The sequence below is a fragment of the Botrytis cinerea genome, chromosome 3 (assembly GCF_000143535.2).
Source record: "Botrytis cinerea B05.10 chromosome 3, complete sequence".
Taxonomy (NCBI): domain Eukaryota; kingdom Fungi; phylum Ascomycota; class Leotiomycetes; order Helotiales; family Sclerotiniaceae; genus Botrytis; species Botrytis cinerea.
This window is the reverse complement of record NC_037312.1, coordinates 1,317,694-1,333,745: the sequence shown is the minus strand read 5'-3', so window position 1 is coordinate 1,333,745 and position 16,052 is coordinate 1,317,694. Positions and strand designations below refer to the sequence as shown.

The 16,052-nt window shown below is 42.2% G+C and overlaps 7 protein-coding genes across 7 annotated transcripts; 4 read left to right on the top strand and 3 right to left on the bottom strand.

Annotated features, from left to right (window-relative positions):
* Positions 1-95: 95 nt before the first annotated feature.
* On the bottom strand, positions 96-2,139 carry BCIN_03g03990 (hypothetical protein). Its single transcript, XM_001560561.2, has 4 exons — positions 1,782-2,139; positions 1,674-1,722; positions 646-1,589; positions 96-578 (listed from the first exon to the last, which is right to left on the bottom strand). The coding sequence occupies exons 1-4, from the start codon at positions 2,075-2,077 to the stop codon at positions 245-247; spliced, it is 1,623 nt and encodes a 540-aa protein (XP_001560611.1). The 5' UTR covers positions 2,078-2,139; the 3' UTR covers positions 96-244.
* Positions 2,140-4,335: 2,196 nt separating this feature from the next.
* Positions 4,336-5,412, top strand: BCIN_03g03980 (hypothetical protein). The gene has a single exon (XM_001560559.2). The coding sequence runs from the start codon at positions 4,606-4,608 to the stop codon at positions 5,146-5,148; it is 543 nt and encodes a 180-aa protein (XP_001560609.1). The 5' UTR covers positions 4,336-4,605; the 3' UTR covers positions 5,149-5,412.
* A 1,707-nt stretch (positions 5,413-7,119) lies between these two features.
* Positions 7,120-7,998, bottom strand: BCIN_03g03970 (hypothetical protein). The gene has a single exon (XM_001560557.2). The coding sequence runs from the start codon at positions 7,698-7,700 to the stop codon at positions 7,173-7,175; it is 528 nt and encodes a 175-aa protein (XP_001560607.2). The 5' UTR covers positions 7,701-7,998; the 3' UTR covers positions 7,120-7,172.
* A 195-nt stretch (positions 7,999-8,193) lies between these two features.
* On the top strand, positions 8,194-9,567 carry BCIN_03g03960 (hypothetical protein). The gene has a single exon (XM_024691928.1). The coding sequence runs from the start codon at positions 8,372-8,374 to the stop codon at positions 9,488-9,490; it is 1,119 nt and encodes a 372-aa protein (XP_024547701.1). The 5' UTR covers positions 8,194-8,371; the 3' UTR covers positions 9,491-9,567.
* Positions 9,568-10,217: 650 nt separating this feature from the next.
* BCIN_03g03950 (hypothetical protein) lies at positions 10,218-10,886 on the bottom strand. The gene has a single exon (XM_001560555.2). The coding sequence runs from the start codon at positions 10,834-10,836 to the stop codon at positions 10,351-10,353; it is 486 nt and encodes a 161-aa protein (XP_001560605.1). The 5' UTR covers positions 10,837-10,886; the 3' UTR covers positions 10,218-10,350.
* Positions 10,887-12,088: 1,202 nt separating this feature from the next.
* On the top strand, positions 12,089-14,084 carry BCIN_03g03940 (hypothetical protein). The gene is made up of 4 exons (XM_001560554.2): positions 12,089-12,417; positions 12,471-12,583; positions 12,646-13,007; positions 13,061-14,084. Exons 1-4 carry the CDS (start codon positions 12,408-12,410, stop codon positions 13,857-13,859), a joined length of 1,284 nt encoding a protein of 427 aa, XP_001560604.1. The 5' UTR covers positions 12,089-12,407; the 3' UTR covers positions 13,860-14,084.
* Positions 14,085-14,752: 668 nt separating this feature from the next.
* Positions 14,753-16,037, top strand: BCIN_03g03930 (hypothetical protein). The gene has a single exon (XM_024691927.1). It carries the CDS (start codon positions 14,940-14,942, stop codon positions 15,858-15,860), a length of 921 nt encoding a protein of 306 aa, XP_024547700.1. The 5' UTR covers positions 14,753-14,939; the 3' UTR covers positions 15,861-16,037.
* The last annotated feature ends 15 nt before the right edge of the window (positions 16,038-16,052 follow it).

Genomic DNA, 16,052 nt, shown 5'->3' with positions numbered 1-16,052 from the left:
TCCCCTGTTTTATACCATTTTTTGTTCTTTTGTCTTACTCTGACTCACTTCAATAATTCTGATCTATTCTATATTCAACAAATTTTCCCAGCCAGTAAAATTACATTTCTATAATTATTGCGGCAAACTTTGTAGTATCCGTTCCGTGAACTAACATTTGATACTTTCCTTCAAAGCAAGTACAGATATTTCCAGCCCACTTACAGGAGTTTTGGTAGTATACATAGATATAGGCACTCGTGCTCTAGTAAATTGATTGACATTCCCAGTTGGTTGCAACGCTTGTGTTTCCAGTACCAACATACTTTGCCTGTTGAGGATACATACAGATTGGTCGTTGATTGATCACATAATCCAATGTAGACTCATCATTCCATTTGGTTGCGATAACTTGGGTGGGTGCTGTATCGTTTTCAACCCAGTCAATCAAGGCAAGCAACACATCATGTTGAGCATTGTCGAAACCAGGCTTACTATGGATCCAATAACCAGCAGAATCGTCGCCAATCACTGATGCTTGAGTAGTACCTCCAATGTACCAAGGTGCATTCTGAGTAGAAGGAGTTCCACTGCAATGTCTATTTTTCAATCATTAGAGACTCTGTGCTAACATTTTCAACAATCTGATCATTAGGGTTTACTCACTCCATGCCTGGGACTAGAAAAAATCGATAGAAGTCATCCAGATCAATGCCTTGTGATTTCAAAGTGCGTAGCACATGCTCGTAAAAGTATACACTGCTGGCAGTCGCAATAGAATTATCTGCCATACCATGATAATGAATAATCTTGCTACCCTTCTTGTAAAAGGGAGAAAGATCGAAGTTGTCAGCTGTGGCGTTGCCAGGATTGAGAGCTTCGGACAATGCGACAAGATATTCGGGATCCCAATCATCAGCAGTGAAATTTGTACCTAAGCCAAGAAAATATTGTGGGTAGTCGAGATCGGGTGAGGAACCGCCTCCCCAAAGACCTTCGCTGCCAATCTCAAAGTGAGGGAAGACGAAAGTCTGGTTGCCAATGACCCAGTCATTGTAATAGTGATATAGAGTGTCGAGCTGATCTGGTGTTAGACAGTCAGTAGTAGTATTTCCGGCACAGAGCAACGTTTCGATCCGCAAGTGACAGCCACGAGGGTCAGAAATGATGTTGTCAGTGACTCCATCTTGAGGATCGCATTGTTTAAGACTCTCAGCGGCGATAACTGAGAACATCTGGTTGGGGATGTAGCCAGGCGCAGTTGTTGGATAATTGTAAAGCGACGTTTGGACATTCCATAGTTGTAAATGGACAGTCCACCAAGCAGGGGCACCGACTACTGCACCATCAAAGTCACCTGGAAACTCCTCGACTTCTTTTAATCCTTGTCGTCCTCCGGTAGAGCAGCCGTTGTAGTAACTGTAAGTGATGTTTTTGCTATAGTATGCTTCAACTACCTCCTTGGCAGCGACAACAGACAGATGCATGGCACGCCAAGCCCAGTCGGTTACGGCTTCAGGGTCAACGGCCCAAGAAGCGTTACCAAATACACTTGAATCATGTCCAGTATCAGTCGACATAGCGGCAAAACCATAAGAGGCACCAGCACCCTATATAACATGCGATTAGCATCTGATAAACAGAAAATACATGGTTCCATCTGAGCAGTAATGAGATTCGCGTAGCAATCATACCATTTCGAGATAATTGACACCTCCAGCAAACCCAGAATTTCCAGAAGTTCTTGAATAAATCAGCATACGACTTTGTGGAATAATTCTTGTCCATACGCATATACATACAAGAAGCGACCAGTCCAGTTTTTTGGAAGGAAGAGGCCATAATTGAAAGTAGTGCCTGCCTCCGTGGGCATCTCGATTTGCACTGCGCAGAGAGCAGGCAATCGTGCTGGGTCGGTTGGAAAACCAGTGTCGGCGACTGGCACGGTAAAAGTGGCGTTCTGAGATACTTCTTGGACCAAGACGACTGTGGCATTGGGTGGAACGATCGCCTCAAAAGTCGCCACAGAACAATTTGGGGTCAGAGCATGTGAAAGTGTAGCCAACCCGGCGAGGGACAGCAATAGAAGTTTAGCCATTGCAGATGGATATTCAAACTTTTTCTATTTGAATGATACAAAGTGGAAGTGTTAATTACCTCTGCTTCTCTTTATATATAAAGATTACAATACGTCTTCACCCCCATTCCATCACTGCCCATAGAAAGGGTCAACAATTGGAGTAATCTCCGAGAAGGACTCTGAGATACCCCTGTGATAGCGGCGACGCGTAATAGAGAACATCACCCTCCCTACTAACTTGGTAGCAGGTCCAATTAAGGTCTTCTTAGAAATATCCGATCGAATGGAGACTATGTTTTTGCTACTTAGCCAATGACTGCACAAACATTATTTTCAGAGCCCATCTATTTACCTTGATACTTCTTTAGAGTAGATTAAAAGCTTATGAGTTTACAAGGTGAAATAAGCCACTACCAACGACTGATCATATCATTAGTAATGTGTATATATCATGAATATATATCGGCGATTATCATATGCGCCGAACTCATTAATGTGGGACTTACTATCACGACTGGTCATTCCTCACGCTATTCTTATTTGCACATATACTACAGAGATCTAAGCTTCATGCAAATTCAGATTCGAACATGGATATAAAGCCTAAGGTGGCAACTACGGGGTATTTAATGTACATCTCCCGAGCGTGGATCTTCTCCAAACAAATCCAAGCTTCGAAGGGTAGAAGTGCGAATACGAACTTACGCGTTTTTATCAGAATAATTGGATCCGAATCAACTCAGCCTTGAGATATAACTCCATAGATTAAAAAATATGGAGATCGCTGGTTCAAACTATACAAGGTGTAATAACCGAGTGTATTCCTGTTTTTAGCGATTGAAAGCAATGCCTAGAACAGCAGAATTGTTTCATGTGCCAAGACTTTGCGGATATATGAAGTTGAATCCACAGAACAACGTCATGAGACTGTTATTGATATATATTTAGCTGGGGTACTTTTCGGGGAGATAAATTCGCTTAAAGCCTGGTATCGCTTTACAGGAAAAATGAGTACTTTACCTAGGTACATAGAATAATGTCTTAAGTTACTGTGCAAAAGCAGATGGTGTCTAGAGAAATACCCAAGTAAACGTCTCTCTATTTACGAAATAAACAAAACGAGAATGACCGAGCCCTCGGAAGGTTATGCCTCCGAAGTGGGCTAGTAAAGACATGGTAGAATTTTCCGGGGGAGAATTGGAAGACCGTGGAGGATCAAAAACCGTCTTCGAGTAGAGTAAGAAAAACTGAAGGGGTCGAATCCCTCTCTCAAGACTGACAGATACTGAATTCTATAATCCATATTTCTTATCACGGGTAGGAAGCTCCAACTTCTACCTTATTCCTGGACATACCTAGGTATCAACTTTGAAGCTTGATTCAAGCCCACAACTCAATCAAAGCCGCCCCATGACTCTCTATTCTCCATTCCTAGACCTGATATTCTCTTTCTCGACTCTATACTTGAATCAGCAACCTGCTCAGGTTTCTCAACATAAAGACTCAGGCAGAGTTCAAGATCTAAGGACTTATATAGACTACCACTTCTCTCAAGGAGAAAGTGATAAGCGGCTTGCTGATGGATATTATTCACAAGCCGCTCTCGAGATACAACATAATACCTTGCAAGCGTATTGAGAATGTTTCCAAGTATCTTCTCAAATACCTATTGCGCAACCTATTTCAAAGCTCCAGATGAAAATACCACAGGTATCGTAAGACAAAATACTCTCTCAAATTAAGTGATCCTACTATCTCTTCCATTTCGTGCTTGAACTTTCAAAGGCACACAGTTCTTACAGGCTTACGGGCTCATTAGGCTGATAATCTTAATAAATCATCTTGATTAGTCGTTTTCTACACCTTGGTATCATTTCTGAGACCATGAATGATATAAGAAGAACTGAGTTTCTCCAGCTCTCGCAATCGAAATCGAGTGTTCTGACTCTATTTCGACTTGTGTATGAGCTAAGGATAGTATATAATTCTTATAAAGAAGCTGTTGAGCAATACGGACCTCTTAAGCAACGATATATAGTTAAGAGTAAGTATCAAAGAGTGTTCGTTATTTGTAATAAGACCATTGTCTCCAAAACTATGATTCTTCGCACACAAACTTCCTTTATTCTTCTCGATTCATTGCGCTACTTATGATTTATATGATTGGAATATGTATAATGAATCTAACCCTTGATATTGATTATATAACGCTGTACATGATATCTACCTCCATTGACCGTATTAAATAATCTGTTCCACCAGTAGAATCAGTTACCGAGAGAATCATGTACAGCAGCGAAGTACGACATGTGCATGTATTTGTTCTTAGTGTCTTCTTCAGGTATCATAAATAGGTTCGAAAGATCCTAAGATTTCCTCTATCATTCTCCCTCTCATTACAATATCTTGAATCAAACACTCGATAAACAATCAACTCAAAATACTTTTACAAATCCACAAACTACGACTTCAAGTCCACCAAACTACAACCAAACACATCTCCCTGAATTTTCGAAGCAGTTTCTCAAACTTTTAAATTCATCAAAATGTCTAAAATCAGAGGGCCCAAGTCTAATGCAAATCGCCGCAACCGCGCCACCCGTCGCACTGATCGACTTGCTCATGTTCCTCCTCATTCCCTGATCGATTATGCTGCAAGCCCCGCAGATCTGACCATCTACCTAGAATTCTGTAACTCCAGATCAGTCGAAGGAGAGAAGAAGCTTTTCGATGCACTTGTCGAAACCATTCCTAAGTATGGTGATGAAACAAATATCATTCATCTGAGAATGATTTTAAGTGTCTTGCCTAACGACAACGAGAGAGTCAACCGTCGTGATGTTCTCGCTCGTGTCGTTGAAATCATCAACGACTTTCCACACATCAAGGAGATGAATTTCTGCCTTGATATTCATCACTATGACTTGGAGCAAGTCAGATGTGCGTCTGCAATCTACGGGCTCAAGTTCCCTGATTGGACTTTCGATATGAAGGTAGAAGATCGAGATGCCCAACGAATTTTGTACAACTCACGCATCGATCGTCAACTTCGTGCAGCAGAAGCAAAGGCACTCCAACGAGATTCGTAGGGTCAAGGGGAAGGGGGCGTGGGTTACGGAGGGGTTAGAGATACAGATCAATATTAAATATTGATCAAAGATGGAGTGTAATTCGTTCAGGTATGGGGGAGTATGAACATGATCAATGCTTGTCCTGAGTTCAGGATAAAATGTTGCATGGGCCGAGAATCATACGGAGGCTGGGTTTGTGGTTGCTTTTATTAATCTTATTCCACATTTTATGGCGAAGGACCGTTTTTGACTGCACCGAAGGCATGAATGTTGGTTGTGATATCTGACGGGAAGAGGTTTCTTAAACGATAATGGCTTGGGCAACTTCAGGGTTTGATGGATACCAAGCAATAATTCTAGATAGGTCTTCTTTGCCGTATTAAGCGAGACATAGAAACTAAATCGATGTTTTGCAAATATACCTCTTTTGTATGTTACAAAGTGTCTTGTGAGCTTTAAAAGCGGAGGGACTTCCTATCATCTACTTTATCATTTGAATTGTGGATATCTCGGTCATACATATATGGCACATAATATTATAGAACTAAAATTTTACAGTGCCTCGACCTCCGATTTTATGCATAAACCATAAATGAAACTAAAACTATTGCATAAATCACATCGCAAGAAATTGCCAATATTTGTTTTATAGCGACAATGTCTCCCAGCAGAATCTTGACGGTTCCATGTAACAACTGACAAGAAGACTCATACATTCTACCAGTCTCTCCTAATAATCCCACCATAACATAAATATAACTATCCCTGTACTATCCAAGCTGCCTTTTACATCCTCTTCCAATCTTCTAGCTACATGAAAATCCCGAGCAAAAACAGATCTCCAAGAGACCACTCATCCCACCAATATCACTTCCCATCCCCCAGGTTTCAATCTGATTCCATATCCTATGTACAACAAACCTTCCCATCACTATAACTACCCGTCGAGCTTCCATCCGAACAACGACTATCAACTAATTCCGCGTACCAATCCGAATCGATATCCACTCTATCCCGACAATCTCTACCGAAATAATACTCAAACACAGTCTGCCATCTCAGATTACGAAACTCAAGCGCACAAGAAATCTGTGAAATATCATGTTCATGTAACCAAAAAATGACTTCGCTTCTGGATAAATCGAATTCGTCGTTGAGAGTTTTGATTATGTCGGAAAGATCTTGCTCGATTTCTTCTGAGTCCGGAATTGTCGTTATCTGGTTTTGGGAAGCGAGATACGGAATTGGATTTCTTGAGTAATAGTTGCATATTGAGAAATATGATATTTGACACCGGAATCTTTGCAGGCGTAGTTTATTGATAAGGTACCGTAATAGCATGAGAGTTCGGAATGCCAAGGAATATGGGAAGACATCTGGGCGTTTTTGGGTAGCTTCCGTAATATTCGGATTGTTCAGTGTTGTGGGTATGAAGGTACGATTTAGTTGATGGTATGTAAGTTGAAGATGTTGAAATGTGATTGGGAAAAGATTGGTGTTGTATATATTCCAGTCTGTAATTCTAGTCATGTGTGCCAAACTATAGAAACTTCAAGACTACTCGAGATGCTAATGAGATGATGGTAGAATTAACTCTCGAATAATGTCTTTGTATCCAAAGAACTTAGAACTTGAGTTTATCGAGCATACCAGAACATATATTACTTGAAATAGAAATATCTCAACAGGTCTGAATATTTGAATCCCTACAATCGTGTCAAACTTTATCTGACAATGAGAATTGTTCCTCTGAAATATTTCATAATCCAGAACAAAACTAAAAGATAATGGTAAACTGAACGTTTCATAGCATCTGGATAACACAGCTCGGAGGAAATTATGGAGTTATCTGAAAAGTATTCTCAGAAATTGAGATGGGAAGATGTAGCTTTCGCAAACATGACTGTATTGACTAATATCTATAACTGGCTAACATATCACCTCACCTCCCCCCCCCCTGACCCAACAAAATATTATTAGCCAAGATCCTGCAGTAGAACCTTGATATATTTGCCACAAAAACCGTCGTAGACAATTCTAGATCAATCAAACATTCCATTATCATTGAGACCTTCGAGTCGAGTGTAAAGTGGTGAATCAGGACTGATAGAGATCCAATTTCCACGTCGACCACATTCGTACCTCATACTCCACTGACGAAGACCACGCAGTTCAAGAAACGGAGCAACACAAGTGATTTGCTGAAAGTCTTCGGTGTCGAGGCTCAAAATCACTTCTAGAGCTGTCAACTGACGGAACACTTTGAGAACTCGAACAACATCTGCAATACGCTGCATGTTTTCAGCCCGATTAAGAGGACCATAGTCAACGGTATGTGTGATTCCGAAAGTTGGAATATTGCAGCGGAACCTACTCTGTGCTTCAGGGAATTGGATTCTGACGATAACCTTCTCGGTGAAGTCGGCATACTGAGCTAACGTATACTCCAAGGTTTCTCCCTCACTTTCCATGTGACCCAGGCTATAGTCGTAGTAGATTGTTAAAGATCTGCGGTTGCCATTGTAGCTGAGTTCGCGGTGGCGTGGAATTTCATTAGGTACAGTAGCCATTTTTTGCTGGATTCTTGAAAGATGATGGAAACTGAATCTGTGTGCATGGGGCGATGGTAATGCTATGTTGGCATCCTCGGGGAAACCATAGGTATTAAGTATTTGACGGTCTAACAAGCTTTCTAGGCCCGTATATCATGAGAACAATGCCAAAAATGTATCACTAGAAGAAGCTCTCGAATCATGAAACCGAAGTCATTGTTGATTCGAGACAGGGGTCGACTACGGGTCGAATACATAGAAATCTTTCGAGAATACCCTGCTCGAGAGGAGACTTGTTGTCATGATGTCTTAGGCCACAACAAAGAGCAGATATTAAATATGAATCATATTCGTGCTTTTTGAAGGGTTGCCATCGTCTCCTGCAAGTTCTCATTCATTGATTTGTTAAAAGACCATGCTATGTTCCCTGTTAGATGATGCAAAGAAATATACTCTACTCCCATGGAAAGTGCTCGTGGCAGCTGATGCAGATATAACGATGCTTTGTATAGAGTCCCCCTTTGTAAGCTCTGATCACCAACTGTCTAAAAGTCTCATAAATTACCACATCTCTCGCTTTATTGATGAAGCAACGTTTCATAAGATTTCAGGCACACGAATAATTTCAGCGGCATCATCGAAACTCCCAATCTCCATAGAATAGCGAAGTAAGTTTCTTCCGCATCACGATGCCAAAACGTAAGAACAAACCGAGTCGAGCGGATTGCTTGAGGCGAGATACTGCGCATGTTGAATCACATACTGGTTTAAAAATCGTAGAAGGATCTTTCCTCGTCATAACCATCAACAACGATTGCCTACTGCAGGCCCATAGCACAGGTGATAACTCTCTTTTAGCACGACTCCCTGCATATTTACAAGATGCCAGGAGGATTCGAATCGAGATGTTTTGCCGGTATCCGAGGATCAGACAAGTCCGCGAAGATACCATTCGGAAGATCGAATTATTGACCAGGATGAGGGAACTGTTGAATAAATCCAAGATTATCGACAGGTTGGAGGTAGTCTTCCACACGGGGCAAGAGAAACTTGACCCATACATTCCTCAGCTTCGGGCTGTTATTCCTCTCTATAATCTAAATTTTAGGAAATGGACGCTGCACTGCCATTGGAGCCGGGGTCTAAAAACTATCGAAGTGAAGCGCGATTCCGAACTGGAAAGAAAAATTATCAGTCATCCATGGTTGAAATTCCTCCACAGAAGACACTTAATCATCAAAATCGACCACACCAAGAAGTGCAAAGTACGCAAGGGAATCAAATATGAGGATGAGTGCGAGGAATTGAAGGAATCTTTCTTCATAATTCTCCCTCTTTTCTTGAGCCAAGCAATGGACATCCATATCGAAGTTACACCATTGAAGCGCAAATACTTGTTGGTACGCATGTTTGACAACCGCAAGATGATGATTGATAAAATGGTTCGGCTTATCAATAGATATCGAAATGTCAATAAGGTTAAGGTTGTCTTTCTGGCCGATGAATACAAAGCAGACTACCCAAATTTTGCAAGTTATTTCCTTGGCTTAAGGCCGAATTGGAGACCTTTTGAAGTTCTTGATGAGGGGAATGGAAGAGAGACCCCAGTAAGCTCGCTCGCCAAGCACAGAACTTCGGAACTTCGTAAAAGCAACAATTACGGCGCTTCATCAGCGGGTAACCGGCTCACAAATCTTCCCGGTGAGATTTTTAATATTATCATCGCCCAGCTACCTCCCGTCTCTGCCAATTCTTTACGTGCTTGCAATAAATTACTGGAAAATTTGATTAATCCACAAAGACTTTGAGATACCCTTGCTGTTATTATTCAGGTGGATCCTAAGGATATTCCTGCAATTTGCATCCGGAAAATAATCGCTAACCACTCAGATCGGGTTGCATTCTTTCGTTGGGCGTGGGATTTTAGTTAGAATATTGAGTTACGAATGCAAATATGGATCAGATTCATTCAATCCCAGTCATCAAAAATTTGCCACACTTGTAGTGACTCCTTCATTTTGGAACAGATGCAAGACTATGTCTCCTTATATCGGGTGTTAGGTGTTAGATATTCAGTACAAGGTTTGATGAACTAAACCCGTGATCTTGCAGCAATCGCTTTTCAATCTGTCCAGTGAGCCCCTTGTGAGTCTTTGACGAGTTTTCTACCAGCATAACTACTAAGGACTCAACATTTTAGAAGCACACCAAGGAATTTCGCTTAAGCAATCAAATCGCCAATTCCACAACGGCTTAAAATAGACAAACATAAGGGCTTTATATCTCTAGAGAAATGTACGAAATAGAATCCATAATGTAGAAAATGCAGATGTACAGTTTGATAAAATGAATAAAGTCAGAGGTTTCAAGTGCACCGCAGATGGTTTTAAAACAATCATCTGACTTTTAACAAAAACACCTGGCTAAACTTTGTGAAGTAGCACTAGCTGTACTCAAACTTCGAGTTCGTGTTTTGATAAATGGGAATTCTTGGTAGCTGCTATAAACTTTTTCACCTTACACGAGAAACTACGCTGTGTTCCAGGGAATATTGTATTATTACATTTAAGTAGCCCTTTGATACTTCCCTTTAATCTGCTGGCTATATATCAAGAATGAGGTTAACAATCAAGTAACCTACGCATTATTGACCCGTAGTTCCAGACTTCTAGTCCGAGTCCGAGGCGGTCCATATCTCCCCACCTTCATCGCTATCGCTAGGATAATAATTGCTGTAATTTGCTTCACCATATAGACTTTCAAGGTCTGCAAGCCAGTTCGAATCTACGTCAACCGTATCTTGCCACTCGTTTTCGACAAAGTAAGTTAATTGGCATCCGCTAAGACGAAGTCTTTGAAAAGCACGAGCGCTCGAAAGCTGATTGACATCGAGTCTATTCAGAAAGAAGGTTGCTTCGAATTGGGACACGTTTGTGAATTCATTGTCGATGACGTTGACGACATCTTCAATTTCCTCTGTGACTCTCGCAAGATCAGAGTCGTTGTAGCCCGGGTTTGGAAACGTAATATTGAAGTGTACTTCTCTGGTATCCGAGGCAAATGCTGAAAGGTAACACACAGCTGCAGAGTGCCCATAGTCGAAGTTAATTGTGAGCTTGCCGTTGCTGTCATATTCAAGCTCTGAACAACACATTGTATTCTAAGTTCTTTTCCTTTTTTGTTTAAAGAGTACGATTCTAGTTCGAGGATGAAGTGTATTTTTGTAAGAGTTCAAAGGGAATTATACAGTGCTATATATCCTTATGTGCTGAATCAATGGAAGCATCAAGACTACTTGAGTGCCATTCAGAAAGAATGAGCTTTTGAACTTTTGATGTTTTGAAACATTTCCTAAAAGTCTTTGTGCCGCGACAAGCTTTTGTAGGAATCTTATAAACATACCTGGGTAATTGAAGTATTACTTTGGAAGATCAATCAAGGGATGTATGTCTTGGACTTCGTTGAATTGCCCATCTGCAAATGCTCTGTTGAAAAATGAAGGATCTGATTCCATAATCGTGATTTTGCAATTAGATTCCAAATTGATCCATCACTAAATGGAAAGGCGTTCAGGCAGAATACTACAACTTGTTCAAATACAAAGCTAGAAATGATACGTGAAACTGTATAGAAAGTTCTCGCAACCATAAACCGAAAACCCGGACCGGAAACTCAGTTGGCTGGACTGGAACAATCTATGAGGTGGTAGTACTCTCGACATACCCGATACTTTTGTATTCGCAATAATGCTCTGTGAAGTCAATCGGTATTTGTGTTTTAAAGAGCATCCGAAACACCATCCCCTCTTCCATGTCGTCATTGACGCTGCTCCGGTATTCAGTACGAAAATCCTCGATAGACTTGGGATGTTTTTGATTTGGAAAAGTTGCAAGTGAAAGACCCCTCGCAATTGGAAATACACTACACTACATCTCGGAAGTGAGTAGCAAAGATAAAATCAAAGAAACGAAGCAGAACGACGATGAGGTCTTTAGACATGACTGGTTGCACTTTGACGAGGATAATAACTTAAGACTATTATATCCAACAATCATCCGAGTCCTGGCGCCATCGAAAGAGAGAGAAGATTCATCAGATTGCTTCCAATATTTGCAGGCCATGCAAAGCATTTCCGCATCTACATTCTACCAGAACCCTGGGACCGAGCATTGAGAGAGGTTGAGGTAGAGGTTGAGGTCAAAGGAGAGAGCGTTTTGCGAAGAGGTGTCTTTAATGAATTATTTTAGATACACCCCGTTAGAAACTCGATTAAGCTTGAAATCACTAAAGTCACACCGCGTGGATGATTGACGAGCCCTTGAACTTCACAATCACATGTCAAGAAGGAAGAAAGAGCAGAAATAGAACATGGCAAGTGAAACAACACCAATTGCCGTGCCAGTAAAGCTTCTTTGCTTCTTTGGAGCGCACGTGAAAGATTGCTTACTCCTCTTCCACCTTACAATGTTTGTAAGAAAGTCTGACGTTCTGGTTTCGGCTGAGAGCTCTGAGACCAACCTTGTAAAAGCATGTGAGTGTGAAATCGCCGTTAACGTCCATGATTGGTTGAACTCCTACCGAGGCATCCTCAATATAACTATCATCCGTCTCCAACACCGACGTGCATTTTACTTTCCTCCTCCCCTCATACACCTTTTTCATTCCTATACCTCTCACTGCATAAACCAGAATTTTGATCACATATTACATTAATATATTGCCAAAATGTCAGCTGGTAAGTAGCTATCGCAAGTGAAGGGCTGCAAACAAAGCTGATAGTGAACATAGCACAAAAACGTCTTGGACAAGTTTCCGGCCATTTGGCTGGATCGCAGAGCACTATTGCGCCCACAGAGGGTGATAGTGGCCGCGCGAAGCTCTTGGAGAAGCATCCGGATGATGTAAGAACAGCTACTTGATTCCAAAACATACCTCGATCAATTGCTAATATTCTCCATTCCAGATCGTCGTAACAGCTTGTCTCCGAACCGCATTCACAAAGGGTGGCAAAGGAGGCTTCAAAGATACAGCAGCAGCCGATTTGCTCGTTGGCGCATTCAAATCTCTCATTGAACGTTCGAAAATCGACCCGGGGCTAGTAGAAGACATAGTCGTTGGATCGGTGCTTCCTCCTGGAGGTGGAGCTACTGAATTCCGAGCTGCCGCTTTGGCTGCAGGATTTCCTGTATCTGCAGCAGTCAAGAGTTTGAATAGACAATGTTCATCTGGTCTACAAGCATGTGTGGATATCGCAAATGCCATCAAGTCCGGCATGATTGATGTCGGTGTTGGAGCAGGTGTCGAAAGCATGAGTTTGCAATATGGGTATGACCTATATATTGTTCTGTGTGTACTCAAGGCTAACGATTTATTCACAGACCCGGCGCAGTAACAGAATTTTCCGAACTCCTCGAGTCTCACCCAGAATCTGCGAACTGCAAAGTGCCTATGGGCGTTCTCTCCGAGAATATGGCCAAAGACAAGGGAATTCCACGTTCCCTGCAAGACTCATTTGCAGCTTCATCATACCAAAAAGCACTCAAGGCTCAAGAGGAGGGTCTTTTTGACGAGGAAATTGCTCCTTTAACTGTCAAATGGGAGGACCCAAAAACTGGCGAAATAAAGGACATCACTGTTGCCAAGGATGATGGTGTTCGACCGGGTATCACCGCTGAGAGCTTAGGCAAAATTAAGCCTGCTTTTGCAAAGGATGGTAGTATTCATGCCGGAAATGCTTCTCAAATTTCAGATGGAGCTGCCGCAGTTCTTTTGATGAAGCGTTCCACAGCCGAGAAACTCGGTCAAACTATCCTTGGTAAATACGTTGCCGCATCTATCGCAGGTGTAGCTCCTTTACTTATGGGTATCGGCCCTTGGGCTGCTATTCCAAAGGTATTCGAGAAGACCGGGATCAACAAAGATGACGTAGATATCTTCGAAATCAATGAAGCATTCGCAAGTCAATGCCTTTGGTGCGCAAATGAGTTAGGACTCGACCAGAAGAAGATCAATCCAAAGGGTGGTGCAATTGCTTTTGGACATCCTCTCGGATGTACCGGAGCTAGACAGGTTAGCACATTATTGTATGAGCTGAGAAGGACAAATCAGAAAGTTGGCGTAACTAGTATGTGTGTGGGTACTGGTATGGGTATGGCTGCTGTTTGGGTTGCCGAGTAAGGGTTTGAGTACAATTAGGATAATGGCATTTAGAGCAAGCAACAGTCTCGCGGAAAGGTTACGGCGCATGGTTGTATGAATATAGCAGAAGTCATTAGAAGACACAATGTATCGAATGAATTTTATTGAAATGGACTTCAATACAGACTAGTCTGAAACAGTTTCTCGATGATCGGTTGAGAGGCTCGTGTTGCTATACATCCTACAAAATTTAACCTCGAGCCATTGGGGATAACGCCTAGTTGGCTTCCACTGTGCATCTCAGACATTCCTTTCTTTTTTGCTACTGTATGATATTCTGCTTGACGTTTTGAACTTAAATGGCACCATTTCATATCCAAGAAACTGGGGGATATTTTTAATGGGGAGAGAGAAGAGACTTATATTTCACATAATGACAGATTAGATCGCTTGATATCACAATAACTTGCTGTCATTGGGCCGTAACAAGCGAGAATCCGAGCTTATTTTGTTGGTCGCTACGTCATTCCACTGTGTGCGTGTATTAGACATCGGAGTTGGTTATAGGGGAGCCAGAGTATCCATTACTTTACCGGTTGAATTATTTCATGTCTCTCTATCTCGATGGCCAAAAGTTCGGTTCATGTATGTGTAGCCTCTATCTATATCATCATGCTCTGTCCCTCGGGTATAATCCCAGAGCTCGCTCTTCGCAATGCATGCGGAATTGTGGACTGCACTTTAAATTGGTGTATGAATCAAGTTTTAATATCTCACTGCGGTTGGTATTTTCGGATCGCTAGATGCGGGGAGGTGAATGGAGTAGGTAGGTATCGGTTAAGATGAATTCACGCGCAAACTTCGTTTACGGCTACTATGGAACAATGTTTCCAGTCATGCATACGGTGTTTGATTTGCGGCTGTGGTATATTGGTCTTGATAAACACCTGTGTGTTCGAGCTTGCTCCATTCATTTCGCATCTAGTTTCCTGTAGATTCTCCTCTACATAGATACACATCGCAACAATCATCATCCAAGTCAGATTTCCAAAATACTCATCACCAGAGAACTCGAAATACAAGTAAATCTGCGTTCCAACACCAGTTATAGAAAAAGCTATGTATACTATAGCATCGACTACTTGCATTGGTTACACAAAGTCAATCTTGGAGATATTGACCAATATCCAGATCAGAATGAAGACTCGAAATAGAAAGATTGAGCGCAATCCGCTTGCAGCTTTAATCGCTCTAATTATCTTTTCCCTCATTGTAATGATAACAATCATTGTCCAACTAGGGAATTTTCTACTCAACGACAAATCTCTCCCCCGGATCCCAGAAACCACTCATACCAATCAAGACCCCGACCCTCTCGCTCTCCACGCGCATCTCGAACCTCCTCAGCCAGTCAACCGAGAAATTGTCCACTACTTCAATCCCCGCTTCCGAGACATTCCCGATGTGCATTTTCTCAAAAAACAAATTCGGGAAAACATCGATGCGGTTTTCGTGGGTGCTGTGGTGCCTTGGCCTGAAATTATGGAGGCGGGTTTTGGGCATGGCGCGCTGGCGGCCATTGATCGGGAGGTGAAGTTACAGGGGGGAGGTGGTGAAGATGGGAATGGAACTCGGGGGATGGGGAATGAAGCGCATGCTCGTGATGGAGAGAAAGATGTTGATACGCCGGAGTGGATGTTAGCGCTGTTCCCTAAGCCCGAAGATGAAAATGGAAATGGAAACGGAAATGAAAACGAAAATGAAAATGTAGATACATCGCCTGGGAAGAAAGGAGGAGAGAGACCCCGAGAGCAGAAATCTACGTGTCCGATATGTACAGATGAGCTTCCTGCTAAAGTTGCGGTTGCGAAACCGTGTAAACATCGCTTTTGCAAGTCGTGCTTGGCGGATTGGATGGTGCATTTGGGGGAGGGAAAGGAGGCGATTTGTTCGTGTCCGGTTTGTGGGGTGGGGATTAGGAGGGTGGGGGGTGGAGGGGTGAGGGGGTTTGTCAGAGGGGTTTTGAGGAGGGGGTTGTGAGGAGGGGGTTGAGGGATTTGTGTAGGTTTTGAGGAGAGGGCTGAGAGATTGCATTGGTGAGAGGTTGAGTATCTCTGTGTTTGCTACGTTACAGTACACGCACGTACTTAGCTAACATAACCCTAAACAAATCAGTTACATCACATATCGCACTTTCATTCATAACTGTAATATGCATCTAGTTCCACGACA